Source organism: Amblyomma mixtum, chromosome 7 (genome assembly GCF_055824585.1).
Source record: "Amblyomma mixtum isolate Tamu chromosome 7, ASM5582458v1, whole genome shotgun sequence".
Taxonomy (NCBI): domain Eukaryota; kingdom Metazoa; phylum Arthropoda; class Arachnida; order Ixodida; family Ixodidae; genus Amblyomma; species Amblyomma mixtum.
Window position 1 is genome coordinate 54,676,971 of NC_143018.1, and position 15,244 is coordinate 54,692,214.

At 47.5% G+C, this 15,244-nt stretch overlaps 1 protein-coding gene across 2 annotated transcripts in view; it reads right to left on the minus strand.

Annotated features, from left to right (window-relative positions):
* LOC149336112 (uncharacterized) overlaps positions 1-4,796 on the minus strand; it is a 42,559-nt gene extending 37,763 nt beyond the window's left edge. Inside the window, exon 1 of one of the 2 annotated variants that reach the window (XM_089552599.1) lies at positions 4,381-4,796. In XM_089552599.1, coding sequence (XP_089408725.1) covers positions 4,381-4,450 — 70 coding nt within the window. In that variant the 5' untranslated portion in view covers positions 4,451-4,796. The remainder of the gene's footprint in view (positions 1-4,380) is intronic. The other variant, XM_089552600.1, reaches the window with a different exon arrangement.
* Positions 4,797-15,244: the final 10,448 nt, after the last annotated feature.

Below are 15,244 nucleotides of genomic sequence, written 5' to 3' on the forward strand. Positions count from 1 at the left end.
ACTAGCCCAGCAAAAAGTTCTGCTCTCCTTCGCTTTTGGTTAAAACTGTATTTTCATAATAATATGTTGAAAATAAAAATTCTGCTTCCTCTGCTGACCAGAAAAACATTATGTAGGTGACCCCCAGAGTGGGTGCTCTTGAAAAAGTAGCGCTCTGAGGTCCTATAATGTCTGCTGCGGTGTTGTAGGGATTATGGGGCTCCGCTGCTGACCCGAAAAACGCAAGTTCTATCCTGGCCGGGACAATCGAATTTAGAAGGAGGAGAAATTCCGGAGGCCCGAGTTCCGTGCGATGTGAGCGAGCCCACGTTAAAGAACCCCACGTGGTCGAAATATCCGAAGCCCTTCAACATGGCATCCCTCATAGCCTGAGTCGCTTAGGGACGTTAAACCCCCATGTCCTATAATTCTTTCAGGCCTCGATGTGGTGTTTCGGCAAGCCGCTTGAAAACGAGCGTGCAAGAGCCCTTTCTGTAGTGCTTTACCTTATAGCATGCTGGGCAAAAACTTCGCCTTTTTTAAAGCACACTTTAGTGTTCCATTCCTACATCTTATCCTATCTAAAACGCATTTATCCATTATCTCAAGAGTGAAATGGTGTCTTAATAACTTCGTATGAATTAAGGTTTTGTTATACCAAATATAACCCTTCGAAAATAAAAACTTGTGTCGAGGTTTAGCAAAGCTATGAACGAAATACTGTGCGCAAATACATTTTTTTTTTGCAGGTGGATATCAAACGGCTGTGGTAACCTTTATTCCTAAAGCAGGCAAACCAACTGACACAGATAACCTCCTCCTCACCTGTCTCACCCCATGTGTGGGTAAACTAATGGAGAACGCAAACATGTCTTTGAACTCAAATATGTCTTTGCAAGCACCATGTTCGGATTCCTCCCGCATAGATACGCACAGTATGTCCTCCTGCAACTCAGTCGGGAAGTCCTTGACCCCATCGAGTGCCTCATAATGTCCGGGTAGTACTCGCCTTGGATCTTAAAGGGGCATTTGACAATTTAACATACGAGATCACACTCCGTAACCTAAGCCAGACCAACTAGGGCCTCAACACATTCCGATACATAAGCTAATTTTTAATGGATCGTCAATCCTACATCCGCATCCAAGATAGAGAGCATGGTCCTTACCTACTCGGCACGCGGGGACACCGCCCCCCCCCCCCCCCCCCCCCCCCAAAGGTTTCCCCGCTGCTCTTCAGTCTGGCTATGATGCACCTACCGGCCAAGCTGGGTGGTGTCGCCGGCGTGCAGCACGCTTCGGAACGCCGATGACATCACCCTGTGGGCCACGCAGAGCAGCATAGAGGACATTGAAACCAGCCTGCAAACAGCGGCGACGATAGTAGACCGCTACGTCTGCCGCTGCGGTCTTCGTTGTTCCCCTCAAAAATCAGAATTTGTGCACCTCCGCCCCTCACAAAAGGGCAGAACTAAAATGTCTCTTTCCCTTGACAGTAGCCCCATACGCGAAACTGACCAGATACCGGTACTCGGACTCTACATCAGCAAACACAGGCGGCCAGACACTACATTGGCAAAACTCCGTAAGGTGGGGAACCAGGTGGGCCGCATGGTCCGCTGGATTTCTAACAAACGCGGGGGTTACGAAGAAAGGATGCCTTGCGCCTGGCAAACGCCTTTGTAACCAGTCGAATTCTCTATTCGACTCCTTATCTCCACCTATGGAAACAAGAGGGGAATACCTTTAAGGCCATCTTTCGCAACATTATTAACCGTGCCCTTGACCTCCCCATCACTACTTCGAACAGCCGGCTTATGGCCCTTGGGATGGTGAATACTTTCCGGGAGCTCCGGGAGGCGCACCTTACAAACCAGTACACGCGCTTGTCGCTAACGGAGTCGGGTCGCCGCCTTCTTGCTCGACTCCAAATCCAACACACCCTTCCATGGAAGACAGGTTTCGCGTCCCAGAACTGTCGAGACGCGCCCTCCATGTGCGACCCCTTCCAGCCAAAATGTCACACGAAGACCATAATGGTCGGCGCCTGGCAAGAGCGGAAGCCCTAGCCCGACATTATGGCAACAAAACAGGTGCATACTACGTGGACGCCTCCGGCCCTAACCACGGGAGATGGTACACGGCAGCGGTAGTTCACAACAGCAACACACTTGACGGCCATGCAAAAGTGGTCACGATTGCTCTCGCTGTCTCACGTTCCGATTCAAAATACAACGTCGAACAAGGCTGCACGACCTTCCTACCCTATCGAATCTACCACATTTGCATACGGGATACGGACCCCGCACACCGTTACCTTATATCGGCCCCTGCTCCTCAGGGGTTGGCAGGAAACGAGGCAGCAGACGCAGCCACCCACGCGCTCTCTCACCGGGCTTTCTCCTACCCACTCGATGTGGAACCCGATTTTAATGCTGTCTATACCTTCAAAGATATTACATCCTACTGTCAAGATAGTCATCGCCTTTACCCCCGCCCTCGTAAAGGCCTCAAGAAGTCGGATGAGTGGATCCTTCTCTGCCTTTTCACCAATACATTGCTGTCTGTCGGGCACAGCAAATTGCTGCGCCCGACAGACCCATCATCTTTTTGAGGAATGCTAGTAAAGTAATGCTTTCTCACGGAAAATAGTTTACGGTTCATGAGGGACACCGCAGTGAAGGGCTCCAGAAATTTCACACTAAAAGTAACGTTTATTACGAATCATGTATAGGTGACCCACACATAGGAGCCTAGTTTAAAACAAAACAGTGTGTTCGAACCCAAAAACAAAATTTGTTGCTGCTTCCCAATGGAAGTGCTAAATGACTGATGAGGATTATTCGTCTTGAGGATCGCCCAAGGAAGGAAAAATGGGCTTCTCACTCCTAGCCATCAAATAATTATTGGTAACATGTGTGTGATGTGCTCCCTTTAATATTGGAACCATTTTTAAAGACATTGGAGATATAAAAAGAAGAGTTAGTCCGTCTTGAACTTTTTCGTCTTCCTACATCTCTTCGAATATTATGAACAAAAGAGAAAATATAAGGACATACGCTCTTAGACTACTTCTATAAACTAACATTTCCAGCGACTAAACCGGCCTGTATTACCTGAAATGTTGTAGTTGGCTACATAATCGCAATTAATTTTGGTTACGAAATTTTTGTGCTGTTCATTGAGAAAACATGAAAGTGCACTCACTAACATATATGCGACAGAAGACTTGCTCTTCTTCGATAAATCAGAGGAGTATAATTTTTTTTTTCAAGAAATGCTAACAACTATTCCTGCTCAACAGAAATCACACCGTTTTGTGTCATATCACATATATGCCAGACTTCCCACCATGAGTTCTTGAAGCTAACTTTTAGCTTTATTTTTTACTCTTGAGCTGTGCATGGCGCAGTTCCCAGACAAATGATGTGGATATCAGAAAGGAGGTCCTTAGTGAGGATCCCAAAATGTAAAGCCTACGGTGGACTGAAACCTTTTTCTGGTAGTATCCGGGTATACACGGACTTTATTTCATCCTCACTCCTCCATTCTTTAGTTTATAGTTTATCGTTTGTAGTTTAGCCAATCGCTGTTTGCGTCTTACAATTTATTCATGTATAATTCTCTGCATACCAATAAGTATTTCTGCACAGGTGTAATACACTTGCCGAAAAAGTCGAGCACTATTTGAATCTTTTGAAGCTTTGATTACCAGAAGCGCATTCTTTCCATGCGGTGCATTTTAGGCCTACACAACAATGAGATATATTTATTTTGGAATCTGCAATTCAAAGTGCTGTTCTCAAGTTTAGGCCTTCACCTGTTTATCAGGGAGAGTTCATTTTTTCTTGCCACCAACAGTCGTCAAAGCAGTGATTGAAAGGGGATAAAAAAGAAAAAACATAAAAAAACACAATAGCAGAACATTATTGCCTTCGCTTAGTTACAATTCTTGGCGTTAGCTCGCCGCGGTGGCTCGGTTGTTACGGCGTTCGGCTGCTGACCCGAAAGACGCGGGTTCGATCCCGGCCGGGGAGGCTGAATTTCGATGGAGGCGAAATTCTAGACGCCCGTGTACTGTGTGATGTCAGTGCACGTTAAAGAACCCCAGGTGGTCTAAATTTCCGGAGCCCTTCACTACGGCGTCCCTCATAGCCTGAGTCGCTTCGCGACGTTAAACCCAAATAAACCAAATTTCCTGATGTTAGGCTATTTGATGAGATATTAAGCTCAAACTCGCTTTCATCCTTGAGTGGGTGGAAAGACTCCCACTACAGGATCAGCGCCAAACGGCAATCGATATGTTGTCATAGAGATGTATTTTCAAGTCTCAGGTAAGAAACCTATGCCCAGACAATTAACAAATAGGCATTGAGAGGAATAAATGTAATTTTGGCTTACCTTGGCAGAGTACAAGCGTCGCGAAAATTACAGCGATTCCAGCAACCTGTGCCACACCCGACGCCGCCATCGCACGACGAGAATTTGTGCCGCTTACGCCCCGGAGTATCCGTTGAGTAAGTGTTTTCCTTTCTGCGCGCCTCTAATATCGCCCCAGAGCCCGAATAGCTCCTACCTAACGTCACCCTGCGAAAATTCCACGGGGCGGATGTGTCGTCATACACTTGTGATCTGTGACACAAATTCCAATGACTGATTCCCCTTTAACGCATGTCTCCCTCAACCTCTGCAGATGTGACGCACTCGCTCAACAAATTGCGCTTCAGACTGCGGCCTTCGCGGAAATAATTGCGTACTTTTCCGATAGTGCGGTATACGCAATAGGTGGCAGCGCAGCCTTATCGGTGAGTGCTGACAGGTTGAGGGGCTAGACCTGATAAACTGGCAGCCCACTTTACCTCGCAGGATATGGAGGCGTGCACACTTACTAACCTGAACGGGGCTGGAGAAAAGAAAACCGATAGATGACATTAAGGAGATAAGCCAGAGGTTTACTTTGTCGTCTCGGAGCAACCGGTAAGAGTAAAGGTCAAAGCATTATCCCTGCACAGCTGCTCGTGTAGAAGAGAAAAAAATTTGTTTACTGGTGGAAAGAAACTTCTGGGCAAATTGAAGGGTAAATCAGGAGCATTTTATTTTGCGTGGTGTGAGAACAGATTGGAAGCAGAAGAGCTTTGTGGACATTGAAGAATCGTATAATTGAGCAGTAGAAAGTGAACAAAGACGTTCAAGAAACATACATACGAGGACGATTCTGCACTGACAACTGAAGAATTGATTTGAAAAACCGCATATTTATCCTGAATGACAGGCATTCCTTCGAAAGATAATCTATCGTCTTCTTCTTAGATCGCCGCGCAGGTACTTGGCCTTTTTTTTCGATTGGCAAACTGATGGCTTGCTGACGCATTGCTATCCTGAATCACGGATGGCCCAGGCTTCCAAGATCTCTAGTGCCAGCTGCTCTTTGTTCTTTTTCAGTACCTGCACGTGGTGAAGGCCAGCGGGGCTTGTTTGCTTGTTGCATGATTCGCAATCCCTGCTGTGGATTGCAAGGTTTGTGCCGCACTTCCCTGCTATCGCTGTGGCGTGCTCTCCTGCTGTGTCATTAACACGCCTCCCGGTTTGTCCGATGTAATGCTTTCCGCAGAAAAGGGGGATGCGATACACGATACCTTGAAAGCACTCAGAAAACTTTTTTCTGCGTCCTATTTTACATGCATATTCCGTTCTGCGAAAATTTGTTCTACCACTGTTAGACGCAAGGTTAGACGCAGCGAACGGGGCACATCAGAAAACGCTATGCCCGGAGGCCCGTGCGGCAGAGGCACCTTTGTTTTCACGCTGACTCCAACGACTCCAAGGGATCAGTGAATGTAAAGTAGACAATGTCCTTTTCCACATATTTCCATTAACCCATCAAGCTGTTGCGTCACACCCTTAGTCGCGCGATGCTTTAGTGACGCCAGCAATTTTATTCGTTCCATTCGAAACTTTCTCAACTCATTTCTGCCTGCACGCGGCAGTGATACTGGCCCTCTTGGAGAGAGTCTCACAGGATCGTGTTATTTCCTCTTCATTATTGCTGCTATCGTAGCAGCAGCACAAGTAGATGGAAGGAGCAGCAGCGCCAGCGCCATCATCTCGCATCAGCGGAGATATATGGCCTCGGCGCGTCGCCTGTCCACTACCCGTACTAGCACCTAACAGAAGTTTGTTTGAATCCCACTCATGCCTGCAGTGTATCTTTCCTCGTGTTTTATTTCGTCGCGGTGTAATCGGCCGGGCTAACAAAAATCTGCGAACAGAGAGGTAAAATTTTGCCGTTGAATGCCTTCGTGCATCAAAACTTTCGCCTGTCAGATCGCGATCACGTGGATCTGTCACGCCGAAAATGGAAAATGGACAAAATGTCCCGCCGAAATGGAACCCGGTGGTCCCGGGTTCGAACACCGGACCAGGACGAATTTTTCTTTAACTACGAAGTTTCTGAGAAAGCTGTATAGCTTTCTTTTGTAGCCGTATGGCTGCGCTCGGGTGGATGCCAATGAGTAATTATTCCCTTATTACAAATCTACTCCATCTTGGGGGATTCCCTTAAGAACATTTGACCAGCTTCGGACTGATTGTCTGCGGTGATCTAGCTCGTGTCCGAATTAAGTTCTCGCGAACAAAAACGCGATAACAACTTTCCACAATACGCTGCACATTTCGTCACAAGCAAAGAACAGCAATGTATTTTCAAGCTATGAGTTACACTTAAACTTCGATGAACCTGCCGTCTTTCCCCAATGCAACCAGACTTCCTGGAGCCCCTGAGGTTCAGTTCGTTCGCGAATAGAGCCACGCTTCGTTCTGCGCTTGTACATCAAGAATGTCCATTCTAAAACCAACAGAGTAAAATCAAAGGGAACAATTCTTAATCTCTGAAATTTTCTAAAGGAGCATAAATTGTCACAATCGGCTAAAATAATCCAGACACCTAGGTATTAGTTAAAACGGCCCTTTAAAAGTTTCCAATAGCTCTGGGTAAAATGTTTTCGGCATTTTTTCGGCTGTGCATCAACACAGCCTTAGCTGCGTCTCGACCATATTATGCTACAGAAAACAACGTGCACTGTGTAAACCTGATTTGGGGATATAAAGCGGCGTACATTGATTTCCTTGCGGTTTCCTCTGGCTGTCAACACATTTTAGAGCGAAGCTGACGCCAGATTGGACACGTGCACCCTGCGATGTATGCGCTTCTCCAAGCGTGTGCCATGCCACGGCACCGTAGGCAGGAGTGGGAGAACACCGCCGCTCCGCGGAGCGCGAGGGAACTTTTCCCATTACATGCGGCCATGCTTCTGGAGAGTAAGTGCGAGAATGGTCCTTAGATGGCGCCAGTGGTTGGCGGGAAAACTAGGGTAGGTTTCCCATGCAAACACACTTTTGGTCCTCTATTCTGTCGATACCTAGTTTCCTAGACCTCTGTCCAGAAGTTGATGCATATATATGCGGTAAGGATCGCATATATTTGAGGGGAGGGGGGTTTTGGCGGTATGCAAGCCTTACTGGAAAGGGGAATTTTCTGTTCAAATCTCGACCTCTTTTCACAGGAAACATCTTGTCTATTACAACACCGCCGCGGTGGCTCAGTGGTTATGGCGCTCGGCTGCTGACCCGAAGACCCGAAAGGCCCGCGTACTATGCGATGTCATTGCACTTTAAAGAACCCCAGGTGGTCGAAATTTCCGGAGCCCTTCTCTACAGCATCCCTCATAGCCTGAGCCGCTTCGGATCGTTTAGCCTCCATAAAACATAAACCATAAAATCATTGTCTATTATAGTTTGACGCTATATCTTGTGCATAGTTCTATTTATGCCTGGTGCCTGGTCATTCCGCCGAGTACGGCGGTCGAATTTCGATGGAGGCGAAATTCTAGGAGCCCGTGTACTGTGCGATGTCAGTTCACGTTAAAGAGCTCCAGGTGGTCGAAATTTCCGGAGCCCTTCACTACTGCGTCCCTCATAGCCTGAGTCACTTTAGGATGTTAAACACCCGTACACTATAAAATAAATTGGCCCTCCCTCATTAGTCTGTGGCTACCAGATCTTCTGGCTACACCACTGTTGCACGCGCTTGCGGTCGACGCCGAAGTTGGCGTGTAGTTCGGCGTATGCGACGACTAGAAGCTTGAATGCTGCATCAGACGCGGTTCAGCCTTTACTTCACTACGGAAACTGTCACCTGTGGCTGACTGCCAAAACAGACGACTCATAAGCGGCACAATTGAAATTGATGTCTAACTGCGTAGAGGAAACTGACTCTCACAGATAGCATTCAGCTACAAAGCGGTGCATGCTAAAAAATTATAATAATGATATAAGCAGAGAGCTCTCATCATGTGGAGACTACTCGGGCAACGGGAGCACCTGTGCTGAGCAGTCGATTTCAGCCGATATATTTTGTCCATAATATCGGCTCCGGAGTTGAGGGCAGAGGCCCTTAGCCGCTTATATACGGTATGTTCGAAGTTTTCCATATCATCTGAACAATACATGCGCGCAAGGAATTTAAAGTTCTCCGTCTTGCTATGTGTATTTCTATGATATAAAATTTTTTACGCGCTTCGATTCAAACTTGCTTTCTATTACTACAAGCTGAATCGTGATAACTTATATGGTTTACGGGGCTTAACCTCCCAAAATAACTGCTGCTATGAGGGACGCCGCAGTGAAGGTCTCCGGATAACTTCGGCCACCTGTAGTTCTCTCAACGCCCGCTGACATCCATAGGGCACGCGTCTCTAACATTTCGCCTCAATAGAAATACGATCCCCGTGGCCGGCATCGAACCCGCGTCTTTCGGGTCAGCAGCCGAGCACCATAACCACTGAGCTAACGCGGCGGCTCTAGGAAGGTTTTAGTTGGAGAGCAAAGAATCATATCCCTGTTTTGGGTGGAGTCCCAGACGCTACTTCATAAAATACTAAATTATGCAAAGTCTATAAATATGACAAACATAATATTTACAGCCTAGTTCCGTGAAATCCTTGTGTGTTATTGCACACATGGCACTAAACAATAACGGCGAACCGTTTCCTTGTTAAAACTAACGGTATTGAATTATTACGACCAGTTTACCGACTGGTCCGCTCTTCATTCCGCGCTCTGTTTCGCAGCTCGAAACGTTTCTGAGCTTTTCACCTGCGTGCGTCATTTCTAGCGACTCACATGTTTTGCGCATGCAGTCGAGCGCACTCATAGCGAACCTGACGGTGCTTCTGATTTCCTTCGTTTTATTCGAAGTTAGTAGTAAGTGGAATTTCCATATTTCAGCTGGAAAAAATTGGTGAGGGAAAGTGAAGCTGCGCCTTAAAGGTGCGACGCTATAGCGTAATGGTTTAGTTCCCTCATATGCTGAATTGGTCATTCACTACTTCACATTCACAGATCCCTGGGAGCCATCGTACCGATTCTGGCGTAGCGGTGCCGCCGTTAAACAAAAAATGTCTGCCTCTCCCGTAACCCAGAGTAGAGTAAGCATGAAATGTTTACGGGCCTAATGTCATCTCGGTGGACACCCGAACCGCACCGTACAGGAAGGGAGGAACGCCACCACCCGTTCAGCGCGATGCCTTGCCATTTGAACGCAAGGTTTTTTTGAGGAAAGGAAATGGAGCAGTAATTCTCTGCCATCTCGGTGGACACCCGAACCGCACCGTAATGGAAGAGAGGAACGCCACCAGCCGTTCGGCGCGATGCCTTGCCCTTTGAACGCAGCGCTTCTCCCCCGGGCCCCTGTGCGCCTGCGCGGCTTTGCTTCGATGCGCGAAGCCCTTAAGAGATCACGTATGACAACGAAGTGTATCGTGGCATTTATGTGCTTTTTGCACGAGTTATTAGAAATCGGAAATTATAATTCCGTGCATTATCAAACGCACAGCGAATGATATCTTGATAAACATTGAGAAGGCACTGGCAGCAGTTACTTTTTGTGACTCCTTTGGAGATCAACTGGCGCTTGCATGCCGGTCGCGTAGGAGGGCTTAGAGAGTCTCGTTATATCTCGTTAAGTCTCGTACGGTGCCCGGATGTTCTCGTTTCAGAGCCCGGATGACTGGAATTCAGTGCCCGGATGAGTGGATTTGAGTGCCCGGATGATGGCTCTCGGTCTCGGCGTGACGTCACCACACTGCCGACAACGGGGGCTAAAAGCATTTCATGCTTAATAAGCCTCTGCCCTGCAATTGCAGGTGCTGCCGCCGATGGGCCTTGTGCGACTCAGGTTGCTCTTCCCGAGCAACCAATCACTAACTTCACTGCCAGCTCCAACGGTGGGCTGTTTTCTCACAATACGGTGCACAGGTTGTCATGATGCCGTAAGGTCACGTGACCTAGGTGGCCCATTCCTTCTCTGGGGATTTTTCGTGGATCTATCGCTCACTGTCAATGACGCCGACGGCACCGACTACGCGAGATGATCCGCGACACGAGTGCCTTAAGGAGATGGCGTTAATACAGAAAAAAAAATATTTGGGTTTATTTCTTTAAAACATTCGCTATGCACGTCCGTTTCTTCAAAGATACACGTATCGAGACGCTTTCCAAGTTCTCCAGCTAGGTCATGTGCTCCTCGCCAAGCCGTTTGCAGCCAACACGCTGCTTAGAGACGGGATTTAATTAACTGGTCGTGGTTGAAGCGTTGACGGTAACTGATGCTCGGTCGTCGTCCCCAAGGAGACGTCGCCACAGCCAGCGGTCACCAGCCAGCCAGCCAGAGACACGTCACCATTCACGCGCCCTTACCATGCACCTGCATCACTTCTCAGTGCTGCACCTGGTGAGGTTACCACCCTTCACACCTCTGCGATGACGCCTCGTTGTCACCGATCCTTGGCGAAATTGTAAAGATGGCGCAAGGGAAATCGCATCACTCACTTGCGCGCAGTACGCACAGGTGCCCGCAAAAAGTTTCGGAACAACGAAGTGACAAAAAAATAAACCTGTATTTTCCCGCTGCATAGAGGAGCAGCCAGACATTGAGGGGTGCATTCAGCAGGTCGAGCGGTTTAGTGTAAACTGGGCCCTTCAGTTCGTGGCTGCATGCTTACCGCGCCCAGTAAATAAGCTTTTTTGCAACGTTCGTTTTAAGAAAACTACTGTGGGAACCTGTACAGTCTTCTCCAAGCGGGAGCAGGAAATAAGATGGAGAACTGCTTGCGCAAGCAATGCATGCCACGCTTTAACGCTGGCAAGCAATTCATTCCGCGTGAGTGGTATTTAAACTTCCCAAATCACTGCCATTGGTTGATCCCCGATTGTTTTCTGCAGTTGTAATTTCAACTTTGTTCCCGGCTTGTGTTAACTACGCCGCGTCTTCCAATTTACAAGCTTCGCCCAACCAGCATACAGACAAGCACTGATTAACCTTGATGCTCTACACCGCTCCTTTCGCCCGCCGTTACCTTCAATTTCAGTACCGCCTGTGCTATTGCTTTCTCGGGCCGCCATGTTCTGATTCAGATGTGACCACCGGGGCTGACAGGCGTACATTGCTATCTGCATGGAAGCACGAGATTTTCGAACCTGGGGAAAAGTGCAATTATGGAGTCTCGTTCGCTAGAATCGAGTGGTGCGGCCACGGTTGCTCTTTGTATCGGAGATGTAGTGCGATTGCTATCATACCTGTGTTGATGGTAGCTTCACCCTCGTTCGTAATAAGCGAGCGTTCGTTGTAACTGCGGGCTTTGTAAGTGGGCTCGTCTGTAATGCCAAAATAAAGTTTCGCGAGCCACTTTGCTGGATATTTCTAACGATGCAAGCAGTTCTGTCTCAAAGTTCAGCAATCAGTATCAATGCAGATGAGTGAACATGAAGTATGAATGAATTCCTCAAGCAATTTTTGTAATTTGCTGGCAGTCAACCCGTAGTTCATTTCGACAACTTCTTAATTTAACGTAGCGTAAAAGTAATATTTAACCTCTGCAATCACAAATATTCAGGCCAAGGATCGCATTACAAATTGACTGACAATATTTCGTGATTTTTGGTGCTTCTTTAAAAAAGTAGAGCATGCTGGTTAACATTGCCAGGTACCACATGCATCTGACTGCAGCCTAATTTAATCGTAGGTGCTCTTTCTTGTACTCTTTCTAATTCGTACATTAAAGCCTTCCGCTCCCCTTTGGGACCCCGCACAGCTTCAAAGCGAGTAAATCTCCGTGTTCAACTGTGCGAAAACTTACCTGGAAGCTTCTTGCAAGCAAACTTTGCATGCATTTTAAATTTCCGCTTTGTAACGAACGTTTATCAAGTATTCCTAGCACTTTCAGAGACTACTGTTGTGCTCACCATCTAAAATATCACTATGGCACTACAAACTTCCATAAAAAAACAATGCCTCTCAAATCACAATGCACTAAACTCTTTTTAGCAGTCATTATACCAACCTTACTTTGCTGATAAAAAACGTTTTGCGGTATTTAGAATGGCACGCACAAGACATTCTGTGAACAAAGGACTCAAATTCTGAAAAACGAACTAACAGCCGTCCTTCGCGCTTGTGCTTCCCTGTCTTGAGTCATTTTCATAGCTTTATTTTTTTTGAGCGATCGTCTAGTTACCTGTTTACCAAGGAAACCAACACTCATTGAAACAAAGTAACCCATAGGAAAATGTTAAATAATTTTTGTCGTGTTCATTAAAGGAAGCTAATAATTCGACCAATTTATGACAGAAAATTATTTATAAGAAAGGACGCGATCAGAAGCCTAGCCTTATATAGGAAGAATACGTCAGCAACTTGCTAGGAAGCAACCTACTTTTTGTAATTATGTCGGAGTCGTCAGTGACCCACATAGCCTGACGTTCCGGTTAAGTTCATTCGCATACTTTCGTGGATCACCTACCTTAACTGATTTGCCAATTCGGAGAGTTCCTTGAGCAACAAATTAGAACCTCTTTTTCGCATGATACGGCGACTTATCAGTGCTACCAGGTTCGGTAAATGATCAAAGCAATAATGATGGCACGCTTGATGGTGCAACGATTGTGTTGATGGTTGTGGAAAGGTTACAATGCGTGTTTTACGGCAGGATGGAATACGTGTGCCGTTTATGAAGATCTTGTTGCCCAACGCATCTGCGAGCAGCGTTCTGAGAGCGTTCGTCTTGTTTACGATTCGCCACACACATGCGGTTCTGGCCTTCCGCATAAGCATCATTCCGAGTCCAACTCTCCGCATTCCCAGCATTCGGTTTTCTCGCGTAGAGACTGATGTTCCACGTCGACACTGCTGGTCTTACTGCAGCTGTGGCGGCTACTATGCAGGCTGTTCTGCTGGCGCCCACATTTCGCTGGCTGGCCTGTCTAAACCAGCGCTGCGCGCCCGCCGTCGCTCAAACCAGGCCCAGACTCTCTCGGACATGCCGCGGCTTGCAGCGTGAATCATCCGCCACGCCGGCGCCGGGCACAGACCCTTCCTCCTCCCCTCCTCTCCGTCGGTGCGAACTCCTACGACGCTTCGCCGGCCGTCGCCTCTCGACCATTGGTCTAATTTGAACGGTGGCCAGTGCCGTGACCTGATTGGAGGATTTGAACTGCTGGCTGCCGCAACCGACACCGGTGGCTTTAAAAACGGAGCCGCGCTGAACCCGCGCGGCAGACGGGCAGCAGAAGAGCCATCACGCCGGAGCTACGCTCGCCGCCGGGGCCACCCTTCTCCTTTGTGCTAGCCCGTGGTGCTCTTGGCCCTTGTATCAAGTAAAAGCCCTTGTACATAGTGTACATAAACGTCCTTTAACTCACCGTCGCCTCGACCATTCCTTGGCTCGGACTCCCAGTCCCAACAAGGCGTATGTGCCAAGCGGCTAATCATACGTGTCGCAATCGAATCACGCCACCGGCAGTGAGCGAAAGCTTCGTCTGGAGAGCACTCGTGTGTGTGCGCAACCGTTTTCAACGCTCTGCCACATCCCCTTTCTCCACTACTTCCTTCCCTTATTCCGCTCCAGCCTCCGCCTTAGCCCTCTTCCTCTCCTCTCTCTTCCCCTCTCCGCTCTTGCTCTCCATTTCCCTCCCAGGGAAAGGGAAGGAGGAGAAGAGAGCATGCGCACTGGACGGCGTCGACTGCGACAACTTTGGGGAACCTGGACAACTACGGCCAGACAGCTAGCGCTGCAATATAGGCAACAGAAGAACGATATCACTGTTTCTAACTTTGGCACTCTCCAAGTATCACCGTTGCCAAATGGCACACGCTTTCGTCACTTGCTGTTAAGAGCTATACAATGTAGAAGCTCTTCACAGTGGCATATAAGCGCGAGACAACTTTACTGGTTAACAACCGCCAGAAGCCATGTGCAAAACTCAAGTGGTCCGGCCCATTGGTTATGGGTGCTTTTTCTTCGTTCATTTTTAAAGCGAAAGCCTTTTATGGCTCATGAATGGCGTGGACAGGATGTGTCACGCATTCAGCAATCCATAGACAATCCGCAATCCAATTTATAGCCATCCAAAAGCTGATCCCTAACCCAACTCATAATTAAACAAACCAAACCATAATCCACAATCCGATCGACAATTCAAAAAAGGCGTGAACTGTCAATGAAGAAAAATACGAAAAGGAAATTTGGGTCTAAGCGGGAATCGAACCCGGACCTTCGGCTGCGAGGATCCTTCCAAGACGGTTCTATCTTTGCAGCTGAATAAAGGCGCGTCTAGTGAATGCAGGGTTGTCTTAGAAGCGCACTTGAATAATTATGCGCAAAACTTACAGATGCCGCAATTTACCGAGTGCAAAAGTACGTTTCCGATAAATTTACTTCTGGCTTGGCGTCTCGTAGTGCCATAATGCGGCACCCACGGAAAACCGCCCTCACAATGAACTACGCCGGCCCAGCAGATGGCGCCATAATGCAAGTACAAATGCTTTCGCATTACCGCACCTAAGTTGTCTTAAGTGCCTCCTTTGAATTTTTTTTGTTATGAACGGAGAGAGAAGAAGCTGTGCTCTACACTGGCTTTATCTGCTCTAATTCGTGCTGCAACCTGCTCTAAAATAGCAGAACAGCAACCATGGGGAAATAGAAGCAGCGCCTGTCATGCTAAGAAATTCTGGACAAAAGCTTTTATTGTTTTCAACGGAAATTTATTTATGTCCCTTTTTTGCATATCGTAACATGGGCCGCAACAAACATTATGTCTGCCAGTTTCTCCCCGGGATCTTAACTTTTCTCCTATTTTTGTCAAAAACACAACCTTGGATTTCAATGGCAGTCTTAACTACTCTGTGTGAGCAGAGGACAATGTATAAAAA